At 39.9% G+C, this 16542-nt stretch overlaps 1 protein-coding gene across 2 annotated transcripts in view; it reads right to left on the reverse strand.

Annotated features, from left to right (window-relative positions):
• The window catches only part of LOC139383749 (BRISC and BRCA1 A complex member 2), a 207483-nt gene that overhangs the window by 134639 nt on the left and 56302 nt on the right, over positions 1–16542 (reverse strand). For both annotated transcript variants that reach the window (XR_011628781.1, XM_071128309.1), the window contains exons 5-6: positions 14974–15168; positions 13317–13391 (exon numbers count right to left, since the gene is read on the reverse strand). Coding sequence is in view for 1 of the 2 variants with exons in the window: in XM_071128309.1 (XP_070984410.1) it covers positions 13317–13391; positions 14974–15168 (270 nt within the window). In the remaining variant the exon portion in view is untranslated. The remainder of the gene's footprint in view (positions 1–13316; positions 13392–14973; positions 15169–16542) is intronic.

Below are 16542 nucleotides of genomic sequence, written 5' to 3' on the forward strand. Positions count from 1 at the left end.
AAGATGAAAACATGGTGCGAAAAGTGCAAATCAATCCCAGAACAACAGCAAAGGACCTTGTGAAGATGCTGGAGGAAACAGGTACAAAAGTATCTATATCCACAGTAAAACAAGGCCTATATCGACATAGCCTGAAAAGCCGCTCAGCAAGGAAGAAGCCACTGCTCCAAAACCACCACAAAAAAAGCCAGACTACGGTTTGCAACTGCACATGGGGACAAAGATCGTACTTTTAGGAGAAATGTCCTCTGGTCTGATGAAACAAAAATAGGACTGTTTGGCCATAATGACCATCGTTATGTTTGGTGGAAAAATGGGGAGGCTTGCAAGACAAAGAACACCATCCCAACCGTGAAGCACGGGGGTGGCAGCACCCTGTTGTGGGGGTGCTTTGCTGCAGGAGGGACTGGTGCACTTCACAAAATAGATGGCATCATGAGGCAGGAAAATTACGTGGATATATTGAAGCAACATCTCAAGACATCAGTCAGGAAGTTAAAGCTTGGTCGCAAATGGGTCTTCCAAATGGACAATGACCCCAAGCATACTTCCAAAGTTGTGGCAAAATGGCTTAAGGACAACAAAGTCAAGGTATTGGAGTGGCCATCACAAAGCCCTGACCTCAATCCTATAGAATATTTGTGGGCAGAACTGAAAAAGTGTGTGTGAGCAAGGAGGCCTACAAACCTGACTCAGTTACACCAGCTCTGTCAGGAGGTATGGGCCAAAATTCACCCAACGTATTATGGGAAGCTTGTGGAAGGCTACCTGAAAAGTTTGACCCAAAAGTGGTGACTCTTGTGACCTAAATAATTAAATCGCCCTATTTCTAAACGTTCTTGCCAAGCTAAAATATTAGAATCCTTGATTAATTCTCAGCTAAGATCTTTCATATCTTTGAAATGTATTCTAAATGTACATCAGTCGGGTTTTAGAACAGGTCATAGCTCCATCTCTGCTGCATCCCTAGTTTTTGGAGTGGCCATCACGAAGCCCTGACCTCAATCCTATAGAATATGATGTGGTTAATTGTATGGATAAAAGACAACATTGTGCTGCCCATCTTCATTGACCTGTCAAAGGCTTTCGATACTCTTGATCACTCACTGCTAATAACACTCGCTCCAACTTCTTAAATCATAGCCTCAATTTTGGCCCGCACATTTAATATAGTTGCGGAGAGTCCGTGTAATCCTAGATTCAGATCATTCAGGCGAGAAAAAACATCACCCAGATAGGCCAGTCGTGTGAGAAACTTGTCATCATGCAAGTGAAAATGGTCAGTAAAGAAAACGTTAAGCTTGTTTCTCAATTAAAAAACCAGCACACTTCTGTATATTGTAAAAGCGTTACATGGTCGCTACCCATATCACTGCATAGTGCAGAAAATACACAAAAGTTCAGGGGCCTTGCTTTAACAAAGTTAACCATTTTCACTGTAGTGTCCAAAATGTCTATCAAGCTGTCAGGCATTCCCTTGGTGTCAGGCATTCCCTTGCACGCGCATTACCACTCCACTATGTCTCCCTGTCATGGCTTTTGCACCATCAGTACAGATACCAACACATCTTGACCACCAAAGTCCATTTGATGTCACAAAGCTGTCCAGTACTTTAAAAATATCCTCTACTGTTGTCGTGGTTTGCAGAAGAGGATGTCTTCCTTAATTGACCCCCCATAAACGTAACGGACATATACCAGGAGCTGTGCCAGGGCCAAAACATCTGTTGACTCATCCAGCTGTAACGCATAGAATTCCCTGGCTTGTATGCTGAGCAGTAATTGTTTCAAAACATCCCCTGCCATGTCACTGATGCATCGTGAAACTGTTTGATGAAGTCATTTTCTGTATAGTTTTTTTGACCTTTTACCCCAGCATTTTCTCAACCATTTCCGCGGCAGCAGGAATAATTAATCCTCCACAATAGTATGGGGCTTGTCTGTCCTAGCCACTTGGTAGCTCACCATATAAGATGCTTCTAGCTCCTTCTTATTAATGGTATATGTTGCTTTTATACATGCTTTACTACTCGAAAGTCGTCTTAATTCTCGCTCAAAATACTCACGTGGCTTATTTTTCAAATTAGCATGTTTATTTCTAAATGTCTGCCCAAGAGTTTCCCGCGAGAGAGTAACTATTAATGTGATTGGATGTTAATTATTTGACAAGGCTACCTGTATTTGACATTGTTTTGTTATTTCGCTGAACACTAGATGGTTTCATTTTATTTTTGGCAGTGAAACAAGGCTTCCCAGGCAGGATAAAAACATCACCCAAATGTATAGCTCTGTTGGAAAATCTAAATAGTTTGAAAATGTGAAACCTTTTTATTTGGCGTACCCCGACGGCATATGCGTACCCCAGTTTGGGAATAACCAAGCTATATGAATGCAGCTGCTACTTCTTTAACGCTGTTAGATGCAGTATATCATAGTTTTAGCACTCATCACTGCATTCTCAACCAGAAAGTTGGTTGTCCCTCTTTGATGTCACGTAGGTTGATACATTGCTATGTTTTCATTTATAAAGCCCTTTTACAAAAAGTCCCACTGTACCTAAAATCATGACTAAACTTTAGACATACAGTAAGAGTTACCACACCCGGTCTCAGGGATGATTAACTCTGGATATTTCTTTGATCTCTACTGAGTTAGGTAAATCAGCTTTCAGTTATTTGCACCTTCTTTGTGGAACAATCTTCAAAGTGTTCTGAAATGTGATTTTGCTTTGGTGCCTCTAAGGCCAATTCAGAACCTTTTTACTGATTGTTTTATATAAAATATATATACAGTGTATTCGGCCCCCTTGAACTTTGCGACCTTTTGCCACATTTCAGGCTTCAAACATAAAGATATAAAACTGTATTTTTTTTGTGAAGAATCAACAACAAGTGGGACACAATCATGAAGTGGAACGACATTTATTGGATATTTCAAACTTTTTTAACAAATCAAAAACTCAAAAATTGGGCGTGCACAATTATTCAGCCCCTTAAGTTAATACTTTGTAGCGCCACCTTTTGCTGCGATTACAGCTGTAAGTCGCTTGGGGTATGTCTCTATCAGTTTTGCACATCGAGAGACTGAATTTTTTTCCCATTCCTCCTTGCAAAACAGCTCGAGCTCAGTGAGGTTGGATGGAGAGCATTTGTGAACAGCAGTTTTCAGTTCTTTCCACAGATTCTCGATTGGATTCAGGTCTGGACTTTGACTTGGCCATTCTAACACCTGGATATGTTTATTTTTGAACCATTCCATTGTAGATTTTGCTTTATGTTTTGGATCATTGTCTTGTTGGAAGACAAATCTCCGTCCCAGTCTCAGGTCTTTTGCAGACTCCATCAGGTTTTCTTCCAGAATGGTCCTGTATTTGACTCCATCCATCTTCCCATCAATTTTAACCATCCTCCCTGTCCCTGCTGAAGAAAAGCAGGCCCAAACCATGATGCTGCCACCACCATGTTTGACAGTGGGGATGGTGTGTTCAGCTGTGTTGCTTTTACGCCAAACATAACGTTTTGCATTGTTGCCAAAAAGTTACATTTTGGTTTCATCTGACCAGAGCACCTTCTTCCACATGTTTGGTGTGTCTCCCAGGTGGCTTGTGGCAAACTTTAAACAACACTTTTTATGGATATCTTTAAGAAATGGCTTTCTTCTTGCCACTCTTCCATAAATGCCAGATTTGTGCAATATACGACTGATTGTTGTCCTATGGACAGAGTCTCCCACCTCAGCTGTAGATCTCTGCAGTTCATCCAGAGTGATCATGGACCTCTTGGCTGCATCTCTGATCAGTCTTCTCCTTGTATGAGCTGAAAGTTTAGAGGGACGGCCAGGTCTTGGTAGATTTGCAGTGGTCTGATACTCCTTCCATTTCAATATTATCGCTTGCACAGTGCTCCTTGAGATGTTTAAAGCTTGGGAAATCTTTTTGTATCCAAATCCGGCTTTAAACTTCTTCACAACAGTATCTCGGACCTGCCTGGTGTGTTCCTTGTTCTTCATGATGCTCTCTGCGCTTTTAACGGACCTCTGAGACTATCACAGTGCAGGCGCATTTATACGGAGACTTGATTACACACAGGTGGATTGTATTTATCATCATTAGTCATTTAGGTCAACATTGGATCATTCAGAGATCCTCACTGAATTTCTGGAGAGAGTTTGCTGCACTGAAAGTAAAGGGGCTGAATAATTTTGCACGCCCAATTTTTCAGTTTTTGATTTGTTAAAAAAGTTTGAAATATTCAATAAATGTCGTTCCACTTCATGATTGTGTCCCACTTGTTGTTGATTCTTCACAAAAAAAATACAGTTTTATATCTTTATGTTTGAAGCCTGAAATGTGGCAAAAGGTCGCAAAGTTCAAGGGGGCCGAATACTTTCGCAAGGCACTGTATATATATATATATATATATATATATATATATATATATATATATATATATATATATATATTTTTTTTTTTTTTAAATATATTTTCCCTTATTATTTTCCCCTAATCGTAGTAAACTAATGGACAACAACACTTAGGCTGTACTTCCAGCTTATACATACTATATATGTTTTATGGACACAGTATATTTTACAATAGTTACTTTTTGATTGTTTTTAATCCCATCCTTCAGCTCCACTCACCCCACAATTTGGAGTAGAGCAGACATTTCCATGTATTATGTTCGCTGCATGTGTGACATAACTCCACCAGTCCTATTTATAATATAATTGACAAAGATTACCTTCTTTTTAGTATATTTCAGTTAAACCATAATATTAGTAATATTTATTCCGTCTTTTATGGTGGATTAAACTAAAATTGTTTTAAAAATAGCGATATTTTTGAGATAATTTCATTTTCAAATAACCGAAAGTGAGAGGTTGTAATCCGAATAAAGGGGAAAAGGCCATCCTTGAACATGGGGTGAGACATTCTTGCATATCTGCTAGATAACCAGTTTGGATTTAACAATAACTTTTGTATGACTGAAGCCTTTAGTGAGAGGTCTAATGCTTAAATATTTAATAATTTATGCTTTCCGAATTCATAGTAAATATTTAAATAGGTATGTTTCATTTGGTTGGGCTTGCCGTTCCAAATAAAATTGAATATTTTTTGCTAATTTATTTAAAAAACAAGTTGCTAGGTTTAGGCAAGGCCATAAGCAAATAGGTAAACTGGGATATGACTAAAGAGTTAAACCAGTGTGATTTTTCCACAAATAGACAGGTATTTTCAATTCAAAGGTATCAAGATCTTATCTATTTTTGCCAACTGTCTATTAAAATGTATTGTAGTGAGATCATTTTTCTATATGAATACAGAGTACATCCACTTCACCGTCACACCATTTTATTGGTAATCTACACGGTGATGTAAAAGTAGTATTTTTTTGTGATCCAATACATAATCTACATATCTACACTTATCATAATGTGGTTGTGGGAAAAGTAGATACTATTTGAGGCTGTGGAGGGAAGCAAATTGGGGATTTAAAAGAAAACATGAATCATCAGCCTACAATGACACCTTTGTTTTTAAGCCCTGGATTTCTAGGCCCTTGATATTGTTGTTGGATGTGATTTTAATAGCTATCATTTCAAATGGCCATAATAAATAGATATACCAATAGTGGACAACCTTGTTTTACTCCTCTTGACAGTTTAATACTTTTTGAGAAGTAGACATTATTATTTATTTTTTTACACCTAGGGTTACTATACCTAACTTTAAGCCATTGTATAAGAGATTCTCCAAAATTGAAATATTCCAGGCATTTATATATAAATTCCAGTCATAATTAATCAAAAGCCTTTCAAAGTCAGCAATGAATACCAGACCTGGTTTAGTAGATGTTTCATAGTGTTCTATAGTTTCCAGTACTATCTTATATTTTCTCCAATGTATATTACATATTAAAAAAGCTGTCTGATTGGGATGAATAATGTCCAAGAACATATTTTTAATAATATTCACTTTGCTATAATTTTTGCATCACAACACTGAAGTTTTCAGGGCCTCCAATGTTTTTAATGGAATGGATCTTTATATTTACCACTTGGGTCCTGTTTCAGTGATAATGAAATCAGACCGTGTTGAGTATCTGATAATCTACCATATTCATAAGAGTGCTAAAATCCTTTAAGCCCTTAAGGAAATGACACATATCATGGATATAATGCAACTAGTGGATATATGGAGGCTTAAATATCCTGACCTAGATAAACGGTCCTCTGAGCACATCACAAAAGGTTTGGTATACCTCAACTGGTATGCCATCCAGCCCTGGAGTTTCCCGGACTTAAAGGCTTTAAATGCATCAAGAAGTTACTCCTCTGTAATTTGGCCTTCATATGATTATTTCTGTACAGTTGTTAATTTTACATTATTAATAGGAAAAAAGTCCTTACAAAAGTCCTTAACTTTGGTTAGTGGAGATGGAGGAGACAAACAAAAACATATCCTTAAAATACTTTGCTTCCTCTTTGAAAATATAATTTGGTGAATCATGTGTGACAGTCATTTGTAACAAGTTTCAGTAAATTATTATTGGTAGTATTTCTATGTTGAAGATAAACAAAAAAGTGAATTTTTACCCATATTTCATCCAGTTCACATTATTTTTTATATTAGACTTGATCTTTCTTGAATAAATTATTTTTGTTTTTCCTGTATTCTGTGCCTCTATGGTACTGTTTTTATTGCCATCTATATGTACTGTTAGACCCTCTATTTGGTTTCTTAATATGAGTTATTTTGACTTAAATAGCTTTTTGCTTTTGTTTTTTGTTCTAAAGGAACATTTTAAAAGTGTCCCATATAATAAGAGGATCTGCTGCACCTATACTTTTACGCTACTGCTACTCTCTGTTCATCATATATGCATAGTCACTTTAACCATATCTACATGTACATACTACCTCAATCAGCCTGACTAACCGGTGTCTGTATGTAGCCTCACTACTTTTACAGCCTCACTACTGTATATAGCCTGTCTTTTTACTGTTGTTTTATTTCTTTACTTACCTATTATTCACCAAATACTTTTTTTGCACAATTGGTTAGAGCCTGTAAGTAAGCATTTCACTGTACCTGTGGTATTCGGCGCACGTGACAAATAAACTTTGATTTGATCAACACTTTTTAAAACTTTTGGTGCCAGCGAGAACGACATAAGAAAGTAGTCAAGATGACTAGCTTGATTGAGCATCCGCCGAAGATAATTGTAAGGACTTTTTCCCTATTAATAATGTAACATGAACAGCTGTACAGAAAGAATAATGTTAAGGCCAAATTACAGAGCAGTAACTTCTTGATGCATTTAAAGCCTTTAAGTCCAGGAAACTCCAGGGCTGGATGGCATACCAGTTGAGGTATACCAAACTTTTTGTGATGTACTAAGAATACCGTTTATCTAGGTCAGGATATTTAAGCCTCCATATATCCACTAGTTCCATTATATCCATGATATTTGTGATTTCCTTAAGGGTGATAGTTTGAAGTGTGATTTTCTTTACGGTCCATTGAGTAATTTAAGTTAGAGTTTCTTTGCCCATGGGAGAAGTATATTTCAACCCCTCTAGTCCTTTCGCCACACAACTTCATCTAAAATAGTTGAACAAGTTTCCTGTAAACAAAATATATTATATTCCTTCTCTAGTACCCAGGTAAATATTGATTATCTTTTCTAATTATCTGCTAAGCCATTACAATTATACTTATTTCACCATTTACCATAAAGAGATACAAGTTTCAATTGTATTAATCATAATATACATTTGTAACCTTAACATTAAAAAGTACCATAATGATTGAGTGTCAATATAGCTGTACTATGGTATTTGAATTGCTACTTGGATAAACCTCCAATTGTTCTCCACTAGTCCACCCGCCATCCCAAGTTGGATTGTCATTCCAGTGACTGGCAGACCACCCCTGTCCAGCTGTATCCTAGGGCTTTTGAGAGATTGGGACCCATCCTTTTAAAAGAACACACAGTGCCCCCCACAGAACAGAAGCAGATTAACTGCCAAAAGCATTTCCAACGCCCTCACCTCCATTGAATTGTATACAGTTATACAAAATAAAATTACAAAATAAAAAAAAATCTTGCATATCTTAATTAATTTCCACAATTAACAAATAATATGCTTACCTATAACCAGGATTATTACCTATAACCAGGATTGTTACCTATAACCAGGATTGTTACCTAGAACCAGGATTGTTACCTAGAACCAGGATTGTTACCTAGAACCAGGATTGAAATTACAAAATGTAAAATTTTTTCGGCAAGCAATTATTATTTTGGCAAACAATTATTGTGATTCATCCTGTATTGTCCCTATCATCATTACCCTATAGCAATAGATGTGGGACACACACACACACGTGCAATCACGCACACTCCCCACCCTTCCCCCAAACAAGCTCAGATGTTCAACAGTTATTCCATCCCCAACTCAAGAGAAGACTTGATGTGCGAAAGCATATATAGCTGTAGCTGTTTGAGAAGGCATGCAAAATTGAGCAAGAATTGGGAGATTTGATTAACCAATGTCAAGTCCTAGCTGATGGTGCTCAAACACACCCCCCTACCCTGAAACACACACACACACACACACACACACACACACACACACACACACACACACACACACACACACACACACACACACACACACACACACACACACACACACACACACACACACACACACACACACACACACACACACACACACACACACACGTCCCCTGTTGTGACCATTTCCCCAAGTATCTCTGTGCAGTCAGACTTTGATTATCTTGTGCCACCAGGGCCACAATAATTTGATTGCCAGCACTGCCGCTACCTGGGTGGGGGTACCCCACCGGAATCCCCACCGGCCAGGTACAAGGTCATCAAGGTTCTCATTCCTTATATTATGCTCACCCATCCGGGGGCTTGGGTTTCATTGGACCAACTCTGTCAGGTTATCTCAGACTAGAGGGGGCTGTGCTGCTTTAGTGGGTCTCTGACCGTGTTGATCTTTCTGTCTTGGCTGTTAATAGGTTACTTGCAGTAGGCCTATACAACGGATAAAGATGTTTCCTTAGTGTGTGGGTCGCTCAGGTGTCTGACAAATGTCTTTGTTTTTTATGACAGTGTTTTTCTTTCTGCTTGCATTTTGTATTTTTTTATGTGTATTTTCAGTAATTTATGTAATTCAGGGCTCATCAGTAAAAGAGACCTTGGTCTCAGTATAACTCACTGATATTTAAATATATATATTTTTAACTACAAAAAAAAAATCTCATGGGGCAGAATTCAACAGTGTGCACCACTAGGCTTTAATATGCTTGGATAATATGCTCCCTCTGCATGAAAATTATATTATCAAACAGTAGGCTACTTACATCATTAAAGAAGAATACGATCGAAATGCACATTACCATGAAACTGATCGGATCAAATGGTTGGCATGCAGATGCAGCATTTGAGTTTCACCCGTAAAATGTGAAGAATTATCATTCACAATTGACAGTGATGGCCTTATATATAATTAGGTAGGCCTAACTTGCTGTTTTAGAATAATTTTTTATTTTTTTGAGTCACTATTTCTACTGTGTAGGCATTGGCAATTGTTACATTTGGATGATGCATTATAGGCTACAGTGCCTTCGTAAAGTATTCAGACCACTTGACTTTTTCCACATTTTGTTAGGTTACAGCCTTATTCTAAAATGTATTAACTTGTTTTTTCCCCTCATCAATCTACACACAATACCCCATAATGACAAAGCAAAAACATGTTTTTCGAAATTTTAGCAAAATTATTAAAATATAAAAACAGAAATATCACATTTACTTAAGCATTCAGACCCTTTACTCAGTACTTTCTTGAAGCACCTTTGGCAGCAATTACAGCCTCGAATTTACTTGGGTATGATGCTACAAGCTTTGCACACCTGTATTTGGGGAGTTTCTCCTATTCTTCTCTGCAGAGCCTTTCAAGCTCTGTCAGGTTGGATGGGGAGAGTCGCTGCACAGCTATTTTCATGTCTCTCCAGAGATGTTCGATCGGGTTCAAGTTCGGGCTCTGGCTGGGCCACTCAAGGACAGTCAGAGACATGCCACAAAGCCATTCCTGCGTTGTCTTGGTTGTGTGTTTAGGGTGCTTAATCTTTGCTCCAGTCTGAGGTCCTGAGTGCTCTGGAGCAGATTTTCATCGATGATCTCTCTGTACTTTGCATCGTTCATCTTTGACTCGATCCTGACTAGTCTCCCAGTCCCTGCCGCTGAAAAACACCCTCACAACATGATGCTGCCACCACCATGCTTTACCGTAGGGATGGTGCCAGGTTTCCTCCAGATATGACGCTTGGCATTCAGGCCAAAGAGTTCAATATTAGTTTCATCATACCACATAATCTTGTTTCTCATGGTCTGAGAGTCTAGGTGCCTTTTGGCAAACTCCAAGCAGGCTGTCATGTGCCTTTTACTGAGTAGTGGCTTCCATCTGGCCACTTTACCATAAAGGCCTGATTGGTGGAGTGCTGCAGAGATGGTTGTCCTTCTGAAAGTTTCTCCTATCTCCACAGAGGAACTCTAGAGCTCTGTCAGAGTGATAATTCAGGTTCTTAATCACCTCCCTGACCAAGGCCCATCTCCCCCAATTGCTCAGTTTGGCAGGGCGACCAGCTCTAAGAAGAGTCTTGGTGGTTCCAAACTTCTTCCATTTAAGAATGATGGAGGACAATGTGATCTTGGGACATTCAATGCTGCAGATATGTTTTGGAACCCTTCCCCAGATCTGTGCCTCAACACAATCCTGTATTGGAGCTCTACGTACATATCATTCAACCTTATGGCTTGGTTTTTGCTCTGACATGCACTGTCAACTGTGGAAACGTATATAGACAGGTGTGTGCCTTTACAAATCATGTCCAATCAATTGAATTTACCACTGGTGGACTCCAATCAAGTTGTAAAACCATTTCAATGATGATCAATGGAAACAGGATGCACATGAGCTCAATTTAGAGTCTCATAGCAATTGTTTTTGAATTTTAAAAACATTTTGCTTTGTCATTATGGGTTATTGTGTGTAGATTGCTGAGAATTTGTATTTATTTAATCAATTCTAGAATACAGCAGTAACGTAACAAAATGTGGAAAAATTCAAGGGATCTGAATACTTTCCTAAGGCACTGTATGTATATTTTAAAATTATATCATACAATAAGCTACATGTGGGTACCAACTTTCATTAGGAAATTGTGCTGCTGTACCTAAAAACAAAAAGCACTACACCACTGCCCCAACAACAGATATTAGACAGCTTCACAAAAATGGACTGATTGAGAAAATCACAGCTTTCATTACACAAAGCCTACTGTATCTGACTGCCATAGATATAACTTCATTGCGCAATAGCACAATATTCTGCATTCACTTGAAATTATATGATTTAAAACAATTAAAAAAGTTTGAACAGAAAACCGCTAACCTATAAGTGTGATTGCCTATGAATATGATATGATGGCAGAAATAGGGACCTTGTTGATAGCTTTGTCAATAAATCAACTTTCTTTCAAAAATGTTATGTTAGTGCCTACAAAACTCCTTCCCACAGGGCTTGCATGTTGTTGACATGCCTATCTGGCTTGGGGACAATACCAGGTGGGGACACAGACAACATCTTTTAAAAAGTAGGCACATACCTAAAAGACCAACACCAATGACACAACAATGTAATTGCATGTATACATATTAGCATGGGTGACCCCAGTGGGAACCAAACCCCACGACGCTGAAGTGCAAGTACAATGCTCTACCAACGAAGCCACACAGGACCATGTCTATGGACTTCAGTGTATGCCCATATCCTGCTTCTGTAGACAGATAGCTGATTCACAAAGGATTTGCGGTACGTTGCCTGAAAAAAAGAATTGGGCAATGTTTATATGGTCCCCTTTCAAACAGCCACATTTTTACCACATTCTTGTCAGCATTCACCATTTATATAGCCATTGTTTAGCCGCACCTGAGCAAGAGACATTACACTTTGACCCTGTTGTTGCGACTGTTCTGGTAACCTGACAGGACAGCAAGCTCTAAATTCTTCAGATAGAAATGCACTGCTTTAATTTCTTACAATTACCTTGTAATGTGTTCATTTTCCTTATGGGTAACAAAAGGTTGGCGACAGTTAAACTCAAAACGTTGTCTGATATGTTCTGGTAATTATGAGCTGGCTAGCCATCTAGATAAAGTTGAATAACATGCTAGCATCAAACCAAAACGTTGTCTAAAAAGTTGCTTTTACTTGCCTGGCTTGCTAGATTGACATAGCTATCCTAACATTTTAAACAGATGTGTTTTCAGGGGCAAAAAAGTTAACAGGTAATGCCATTTGGATTAGGCTGCTGCAATGACATGCAGACTGCCATTTTTGTGTTTATACTTTTCCATAATGACAAGGACAAGTGTGATGTCAGACAACAATGTGATTTAATGCGTGCCAAAGACGGTAAGATGAAAGGCGACGTTTTTACTGAGGGGTTGGTGGGATTTTTAAATACATTACCGCAATTATAACTACGTCGTTTGGCAGGAATAAAAGTACAGGTTTTGTCGCCGGCGATACCTTTCAGATATAAAGAAAAGTCAGAAAAAAGTTGCCGGAACGCTAAAGTTGGCTGTTTTTTTTAAAGGGATAAGATAGTCCACTAACTGTGTCCAGAGAGACTGGCGCGTTTCAGTGCTGAGAGACATGAGGGACGAAAGGCCTGTGATGCTGATGACAGCTGCTGTTTTCCTTATGTTTAACATCATTTCTTCTCACAAACACGTCGCGAGCTGGAAAAGGCCAGCGAGCTTGGGCCTCCCGAGGCCTAGCTGCACAACCACACGCAGTGAAAAGACGGAGAGGGGGAGAGAGAGAGGGAGAGAGAGAGCGATGGAGGGAGGGAGAGAGAGAGAGCTTGGTCTGCGCAGCCTGCAGACACCACTCAGCTAAAAGCTGATAGGAAGTGACGGGCTGCTGATTAGTCAACTCACAGCCCTGGCGACCAGTGGCTGTATGTGTACGGGGCTGCGCACACACTGAACACACAAAGATTGAATAGATACATACAGATTGAGAAGGCACACACACACAATCCTACACACAGTTCGTTCTAGCCCTGTATATATCTGCTGTGCTGCATGCTTAAAGGCATACAGTGATGTTTTGCCTTTGCACACACGCACGCATATTCCTTTGCGTGTGTGTGTGTGTGAGCACATGTATGAAGGGGGGGGGGGGGGGGATGTTGGTTGGTTGGTTACCTTGAGGAGATAGACGGGGATGTTGCTAAAGTCCACAGGGAGCTTGAGCAGGAAGCGAGCGGAGAACTCCCCCGTCTGGAACACGAGAGGCAAGGAAAAGAACATCACACCGTGTACAGATGGAGAACAGACAGGCACACAGGGTAACACACAGGTCATATTGAAACAACACAGGCACACTGCATGGGAATGATTAGGGATGGCTAAAGATGAGTGAATTGCAAATGAGATTTCAGAACCTGTTTGAATAGATCTCATCTATCTGTCTTAATGGGACGATTTTTGAACGAATTAGAGATATTTCTTTCCTGATTTTAGGGAGCTATTGATCCTACGGATTTTCAATGTGGTTAATTTGCTGACTAGCTAGGTCTAAAAGGTTAATTGTATTTTTAGCCTACAGTCTAGAAAAAATGATCAATCCATTGAAAGAGATACTTTTTAGCCAGTTGTTCTGAAAGTAGCACTCACGAGACAAAAGTGGTCCCCGAAAATTGCATACTACGTCACATACGTGCAGATATGTGCACCGCGTCATTACTCTCTCTCGCTCTGCTGTGTGTGCATCTTTCTAGCTGTCACTCAAATTGTGAGGGGCTGAAAGCTCATTGGCTCGCTTCAAACTCAAATTGCTAAGGGGCTGGCCCACATAAGAGAAAATGGCGCAGCACAACTTCCATTAAAACAGTCGCTTTCAAAACTAGGGATATTGTGGCTAATTGAGGCAAAACAGTCATTCTGCATGTATGAACTACACATCAACACATCCAGCCCAAAGCTAGAGGTATAAAAAAATACTGTAAGTTCCGGAGAATGTCTTTAACAATTTTTCCAATAAAAATTATGTAAAAATGTATAAATAACGCAGATGAACTATGATACGACTAAAGGAATTAAGAGATGTAGAACAATAAAGCCATCTTAAACATATCACTTGTCTGTTACCCCACAGACCACACCAACCCTAACCACATCCTTCAGAGGCAAACCTCATCTGCAAAGACAGAACTTTCACATGTACACATTGAATTGTTCCTAAACATCATCCTTTCCCATCAAGGCACATATAGAAGACCTTCTATTGCATAAAAGTAGTAGGTTAGTTAGGGAGTGTGTCTCCACACACACACACACACACACACACACACACACACACACACACACACACACACACACACACACACACACACACACACACACACACACACACACACACACACAGAGTAGACACAGACATGCACACACGGCCCTTGCTTTGAAACATGCTTGGGGCGCCACATCCTCACCTAGCATAATCCGCCCTTTCACAAGGCGGTTCACTGACAGCGACATTCACTTCGCTGCTGTGAATTTATTAACCATGTCGCCAGCTGAACTGCCGGTGTATGTCTACATTACGTCTGGGTTTAGGTGCTGCAATTTATATAGGTTTAGATAGGATGAGGTTTAGATGTGGGGGTCAAATGTTGGAGAGAATCAAGAGAAACTATAGCCTCATATCAGTCCGTCCACAAAATTAAACCAGTGCAAAACTTTTAAATAATCAGTGCGCAAAAATATTTCAAACAAAGAGAAGCTGAATGCTGAGCCACATACTAGGCACAACTCTGGGCGGATGTAACCATGCCCTGTGAAGTGGCTGTATCATGTAGCGTACCCAGCTGTTCTTGTGCCCGGCGTAGATCTCCATGCTGCGGCTATAGTTGGGGTCCTCGAGCAGGCTGTCGTACTCGAAGAGCAGCCGGGAGCTCTCGCGCAGACGCTGGCACTGATACTGGTGGTACTGCTGGATAAGCTCCTTCACCAGCTGAAGCAGGCACTCCGGGTCCCCCGCATCCCACTGGACCAGGTGCTGGAGAGAGAGAGAGTGAGAGGTTATTAAGAGGGGTTATTGTTTAGACCTTGGCGCAAAGTGAACAAAATAGCTTGAACAAAATATCTGAAAGCCTATACAACTCAAAGCATGTTCATTTTGGGACGATATAGTCTCAGTTCATGATCTATGTTATCCTTTCTGGTATCTAACTGCAGAGAACTATCCTTTGAGGCACTGACTTAATTTAATCTACACTAGAGGCCATCTACACTAGCCATGTAAGAGGAGCGAAATCAATTGAAACGAGGAAAGGAATTGAAAACACAATGGCGAGGAAAGAGCCCCAATGGTTCACTAGAGCCCCATTGACATCCATTACGGGAATAATCCCAAACTATCCCATTTACCCCCGCTCCTCTTCCTGCATCGCAGGAACATGACATCGCCACAGGATTTCCTGAAGCGACACAGAGCTGCGTCGGTTCGCAAGGGAATCCTTTGATCATTCCCACCCCCAATGCATTATATCTGACTTCATTTGCCAAAATGGTTGAAAGAAGTGGCTCAAAAAGGAGGAGAGGAAAGTTACCAAGAGAAATGTTAGTGATGGGAAGGAGCATTGTTTCAAGGAAGCGGATAAGGATAGCAGGGACCTGGCCAATATTTTTTTGGCGCTCCAACCATTTTGGTACACAATGGTTTGGTTAGGCATCAAAGACTGGACTTTGTGAGCCACAAATGGAATATTTTCCATTTAGACGACAGAGAGGGGGAAAAATATACTCCGGGTGTTGTTAGGACACTCCTGATCATTAAATTAAACATGTTGAGTGCATTTTGAGTTCCAGTTCCATGCAGTGTACGCTATTTTGAGTAGTGGACAGAGCGACCCTTGCGTGTCTGAACAGTCCATTGTACATTTGCGATAACTCTCCTCCCATAAACAGGGCATTTGCATGAACAATGCCAAATTCCCCTGACCTCACTGACTGAAGCTGACAACAGGTATGCAAATGTACAGTAAAAAAAAAAAAGGCATAAACAAGCAACCACCTGTCACGAATCGGTAAGCCTTGTTACACAACATCTTGCACTGGCCTAATTATACAAAACAGGATGTTATTGCTCCCTCTGAAGGGGGGTAATTGTTCACTGACGTATGAGGAATAAAAATACAACATTTTAATTTGAGTGACACTGTGCGAAAACAAACTGCGGGAAACATGTCAGCCAAATAAACACAAATGGACGACTGAGCCTAGATGCAACGTAGCACTACGCAGGGGTCTACTGTCGACTTACTTTGAGTAGTAGAGGAAACTCAATAGTTCAAAATGCGGCATACGAGTGTGAAAACAGTGGCAGTGACTGAGTTTGTCACACTTTTTGGACTTTTAAATGACAGTGCTC

This window comes from Oncorhynchus clarkii, chromosome 25 (genome assembly GCF_045791955.1).
Source record: "Oncorhynchus clarkii lewisi isolate Uvic-CL-2024 chromosome 25, UVic_Ocla_1.0, whole genome shotgun sequence".
Classification (NCBI taxonomy): Eukaryota; Metazoa; Chordata; class Actinopteri; order Salmoniformes; family Salmonidae; genus Oncorhynchus; species Oncorhynchus clarkii.